This window comes from Neophocaena asiaeorientalis, unplaced genomic scaffold (assembly GCF_003031525.2).
Source record: "Neophocaena asiaeorientalis asiaeorientalis breed wild unplaced genomic scaffold, Neophocaena_asiaeorientalis_V1.1 scaffold7, whole genome shotgun sequence".
NCBI lineage: Eukaryota > Metazoa > Chordata > Mammalia > Artiodactyla > Phocoenidae > Neophocaena > Neophocaena asiaeorientalis.
Window position 1 is genome coordinate 6,731,455 of NW_020185337.1, and position 6,000 is coordinate 6,737,454.

Sequence of the window (6,000 nt, forward strand, 5' to 3'; positions counted from 1 at the left end):
TAAGTCGATTGCTTTTAATTAAACAACTTTTGTAGACAAATCATAGGCTCAACAAAGACTATATTTAGAGAACTTTTCAATTAGCCTAAAAAATGTAGCATACTTATTCCAATTTAAAAGACATACAAAGAACAGTAGACTTTGAAAAGGTAACAAATACACAGAAATCGAAAACAATGAGATGTCTTTACTTACTAAGTAATACATATATACCAGAATTAGTAAACTGCTTCCTTGAGAAGAACACAGTGCCAGGCACTTGGTCCTTGCCTCAAACACTATATACTTAAGTAGGCTCTATTCTAATGGCGGGTGATTATCCTTAATCAGAAGGAAAATAAGTCTGAGATAGGGAGGGGATCATGGAGAAATAGCACTGATAGTATTAAAACCTACATGATCATTATTTTACAAATTTTCATAGTTTTAAAAGAAAAAGAATATGACTTGGTTGTAAGTAAATATATTCCTTAAGATTGAGGATTTAAGAATAGTTATCAAATATTGGATAGCAACAAACCAATTAGTGCAAAATAAAGTTTAAAAATGTATAATCAGTCATTTTCTAAATTCAACACCACAAGTCATCAGACAAAAGAGACTTACAAAAGTTGATAAGAAAGTTTGTGAAAATTTGCAAAACAGAAATACTTGCTTTTTAAAAAATTTTTCCCACTTCACTACCATTTCAGGCACTGCTGAGTAAAGGACTCCTAATGAAAGGAGTATCCTGTTACCTAGAATGAAATGTGAAGACTTTGTGACCTTACTGTAAGACAGGGTCAGCACTCTGGCCCTGAAGTGAATCCAATCATTAGACTGGGTTTTATCTGGTCCCTTCTCTCATTACTCACACATGCACCTGCTCACCTTAGCCTCTCTCCATGAGCTCAGCAAGGGTTGGATTATGCCAAGGATGAGGCCTCAGTGATGTGGTGAGAGACAAGGTAAGACCACTAAAACTCAAAATTCAGCATGCATAAATATCAAATTTCGGGGTTCCACCCCTGAAGATTCTGATTTCGTAGGCAAAGGTGGAACCTTGGATTCTCAATATTAAACACTGGTTAACTTTAGTGAAGGTGGCTCTTGGACTGTACTTAAAGAAACACAGATCTCCTTAGCCCCTTACCCTGCTGAGCATGTGTGAGGCTGGGTGATTCACTGCCAGCAACTGGCTCTTCACCTCTGAATGAGTTTCATGATGAATCACCAAGTTGAAAATTCCCTTGACTCAAATGCTAGGACTTGGGTCTTATCCCTTCTCTAAAGGGAAGGTATTGTGTAGAGAGGGTCTGAAGTTAAGGGAATAATGACGACGAGAAAGCTATAAAGAGGTCAACCCTTAGTGAGTGCCAGGCACTGTGCTAACACTTGAAACATAAAAATTCAACCCGCAGCAACAGTCTTTTGAGTAGTTTTATTATCCTCACTGACAAAATCAAGTTTTATTTTTTTATTTTTTTAAAGTTTTATTTTTAAAATTAGGTGAAGTGTATATTTATCTCCTCCTGAAAACAAGTTTTGTTGTTTTTAAACTTGTCTCTTACCGTTACTTGAATACTCTGTTTCTTTCCACTGCACTTTTAGTTTATAACAAACTCCTAACACCAGGTGCCATGTGCTATTTTCCCTAACTATAACCATTTAAAAATATAATTAGAATAGGTGAAGTGGATGGGCAGCTGATTCAGCTCTATTTCAGAATTGATCTTTCTAAAGCAAATGACTTCATCTCCTCTAGGCCTTAGAACTAACCTCATCCCTACAATAAAGGTACTAGATCAGATGATCTGGAAAGCTTACTCCAGGCCTGATATTCTGGAACTTCAGCATCTCATTGGCCTCATGCATTTTTACTTCAGAAATAAGAAATAGGAAGGTCCTAAGTAAATTTCTTTACTCTCTTAATTTTTAAATCTATTGTGGCAATATTTGGCACATTTCATAAATCCCAAAAGATCTGACATAATAATCTGAAAAGGGACATCTATGTTCATAATTCAAGAGTAAGCTGAAAAAATGCCTAATTTATGTGAGGATTTATATAAGAAGTAGGAAAAAATCTGAAGCTTGTGGACTCATACTTCTCAGTTGAAAAGATCTCCCTTTATAAGTTTATAATTTATTTCAGAATTAAAAGCATTAAAATAAAATTTGAATCTATTTCATTGATGCCTATCAGGAAATTATAAAAATAGTTAACTAAAAATCTTTCACCAATATAATAAAATTCTCTGAGAGGCAAAGAAATCAGATGGCTGTGTAAGCCTCCAGATTCTCCACACAGGCCTTACTGGCTCAAGCCTGATTTATTTTCCAGTGTAACTCCAAATACAGAACACCAAAACTTACCTTGAGAAGCAGCTTTTCATGTTGCAGGTTATCAGAATCATATGGTTTTTTTCTCACACTTTCTACATCCAAGTAGAGCTGTTTATAACCAGATATCTGTAGTAAGCATGCCTTCATACAGATTTTAAAACTGAAAATGATAAAAGTTATTATTTTTAAAAAATCGTACCTTCTTATCACAATAAAGTAATGCCTTCCATAGCTTGTGGTTCATATGTCTATTTAGAAAGCATTCCCTAGCTTTTGATTTAATACAAGAAGCATCAAGAGCCTCTGTAAACACAAAACATTATACAAAGTATCATGCAAGATGTGATAGAACAGGGCCTACAAAGAGGGCAAGACAGGTAGGAAAGGCAAACTTCCAAAACTGCAAACTTTGTAAATCCTTGATTCGTTCACTTCTTTCCATGTTTTCTCTGGGCAATCTCATGTGTTCCCCAATCTTTACTGTGAGACACTACCAGCAGACCTAATTTTCTAAGGGTACAGCAACACACAATGCCGTGACAGGTTCTCCCCGTGCTTCCAAACACAACAGCTCATCCTCCCTGAAGAAGTATGCTCTTTCTCAACTCTAAATCCATTAGTGGAATCACTAAGCACTAGTTCCCCAAGCTAGAACACTCCAAGTTCTGACCTTCCTCTCCATCAATAATACATCAAAAGGTCCCTGAGCCCTTATCCTTTCTAGCTCTGAAATGTCCCTCAAAGCCCTCATCATATATATCCATTTACCCCGGTGTATTTATGGCGTCATCATCTCTTGCCTGAATGACTCAGTTTCCTGACTGTTCTGCCTTTATTCCTTCTACCGGCCTCCCACTTCTTCAAGTTTACCCTTCATCTTCCTAAAATACGTATCTGATAATGTAGCTTGTTTGCTTAAAAAAAAAAAAATCAGAGGACAATATCTAAATCTCTCAGTGTGGCATGCGAGCCTCCTTGCAATATATCTCTGATCTTACACTCCACTCACTTCTCCAACCTCTGCTCTGCGCCTATTCAACGCTCCGGCTACAGAGGACTGCCTGTCATTCCCAGATACTCAAGGACTCTGTGTCTTGTTGGCACCTTCCTCTGCACGGAATGTCCTCCCCTACCCATTCAACAAGGTCCAGCTCAAACGTTACCTCTTCTGTGGACTTATCGTCACAGTTCTCTCCTGTACCCTCCCCCTGCTTCATCCCAAATAAATTACTCCTTCCTCAATATTTACAAAGAAAATACCAAATGAAGAAAAGCTTGCTAAATATTTACTATCTCAATATACTTGTGCTGGGAAGACAGAAATGTATAAGTCAAGTCCTCTTATGGAACTCAGAATTTATTTGGGGAAGAACAAGAGCAAACCAATGACTACAGTACAATGGGTTAAATGTATGATAGAGGACCTTCCTGGAGGAGGACAGAAGAACTGAATTTTGAAGGACAAGAAGGACACAGGAGTCATTATTTAAATTTGGGAAAGTAATGGTAAGTTACCTTAGAGAAGGCAGATGATAAACTGGCAATAGTACTGGACTGGGAACCCAGAGATATAGGTTTTAGTCCTGCTTCCATCACTCACCTCTCTGGACCTCACTTCCTCATCTAGTGAAGTGAAAGGGTTGAATTAGATGATCTCCACAAACCCTTCAGCTCTAACGTTTCACAACTGTGTGAGATCTCCAGCCTCACAGCATGTAAGCATACGATAAATGAGAACACCGTAAAAACACATACCTGGCATCCTTCTCGGGGTTAATATTCTTTTCCTTCATTATGTCTACTACACATCTGTCCACTTCACTCTGAACAACAAGTGTCGCTTTCTGTAAGACCTATTTGTGTGAAACAAAGCTGAATGAGAAAAATCCCCTATGGCTGAAAAAGAACAGTATGTTTTGAGGTATTTAGTCAGCTTCATAATGCGTGTATTAAGATGCAAAACCAAATGAAACCGAATTTGTTTCAAATTTTCAGTAGGGCTAAAATCATACATACATAAAATAGAAGAAAAGCAGCATGATGTATTAGATGACGTCTTCCTTAACTGAGAATCAAGAGATTCTAAGCCAATGAGTTCTTAGCAAATAAGCTCCCACCATAGTATGCTTATGAAGCAAATACTTTTTATAAAATTCTAAAATTACATAATAAAAATATATGTACAAAAATTTTAATGCAGAAGGAAAAAAGTTTAAATTTTAAATGCAGATGAGCAAAAAGAAGAAAAGTCAAATAATCTTGTCAATCCTACCACCAGAGATAGCCACTGGTAACGGATTAGCAGATATCCTTCCGGTCTTTTTTCTATGCATATAAAACAGATTTCTTAAATAATATGTCTTATAAATGTCCACTGGATCCTTCCTCTCAAGAAATAAGCAAGTTCGGGCCTTCTTTATCCTTAGAAGGTTTCTTTAACTCTTATCCCTCTTTAATTGCTTTAGCATCCTACTATCAAAATTCCATCTGATACTCCTTATACTCCAGACAAAATAATCTAATCATACTTGGAGTTATGCTTCTGCATATCCTGGGCCTTTCTTCTGGATTGATCCTTTTTCCCAATCTCTAGACATATCAATTCTTCCCATTGCTAAGCTAGCTCACATACCGATCCAGGAAGCCTTCCCTGATTCTATTCAAGTGGAAGTAACCTCTCCTCTCTTGGAATCCGCATAATAATGTACCTGTAACCTTTCTATGACTCTTATCACTTTCTATAGTATAGTTATTTTTATATATTAAGTGGAAAATTCTCTGAGGACAGAGACTGTATCTAACTCATTTTTTCATATCCTGTATAGAAGAGATAACAGACATATAATTATCGAACGGAGATATTTGACAGATGAAAACCTTAAGAAAGGCAACTGTTTCAGTAAAAGTCATGTACAGCTATTCCATTACTATTCTTTAAATTGAGGTTAATTTAAATACAATGAAAGGAATGGATGTTACATATTCAGTTTGACCAGTTTTGACAAATGCATATACCCAAATTATCCACATCCCTACCAAAATATAGAACATTTCCATCACTGCAGAAAGTGCCCTCATGCCCCTTCCCAATCAATCCCTCCCCCAACAAGCACCCACTGTTCTGCTTTCTATCACCATAACTTTGTGGTGTGCACATAAATGGAATCATAAAGTATGTACTCTTCTGTCTGCCTTCTTTTGCTCAGTAACGTCTCTAGAATTCATCCACGTTCTTGCTTCCGTCAGTAACTTGTTCCTTCCAATTGTTGAGCAGTATTCCATTGTATGAATACACCTCAATTGCTTACTCATTCTCCCGGTGATGGGTATTTGCATTGCTTCCAATTTTAGACTACTATGAATAATATTTTTTATCTTTGTGAAGTGACTATTAGAGGCTCTTGTCCTTTTAAAAATTGTGTTGTCTTTTTATTACTGAGCTCTAAAAGTTCTTTACGAGATATAAGTCCCTAATCAAATATATGTGCTGCAAATATTTTGTCTTGTCAATTCATTTCTTAAAGGTGTCTCTGATAAGTAGTTTTTATTTTGATGCAGTCTAATTTTTCTATTTAAATGGTAACGCTGTGTCCTCTCTAAAAGACATTTTTGCTTAACCCATGGTAGAAGATGTATATTCTCCTATGCTTTCTTTTTTTTTTTTTTTTTTTTTCC

At 36.4% G+C, this 6,000-nt stretch overlaps 1 protein-coding gene across 1 annotated transcript in view; it reads right to left on the minus strand.

Annotated features, from left to right (window-relative positions):
* Nucleotides 1–6,000, minus strand: part of ELMOD2 (ELMO domain containing 2) — a 28,963-nt gene that overhangs the window by 12,164 nt on the left and 10,799 nt on the right. The window contains exons 4-5 of the mRNA XM_024736226.1: nucleotides 4,081–4,178; nucleotides 2,356–2,485 (exon numbers count right to left, since the gene is read on the minus strand). Of these exons, the coding sequence (XP_024591994.1) occupies nucleotides 2,356–2,485; nucleotides 4,081–4,178 (228 nt within the window). The remainder of the gene's footprint in view (nucleotides 1–2,355; nucleotides 2,486–4,080; nucleotides 4,179–6,000) is intronic.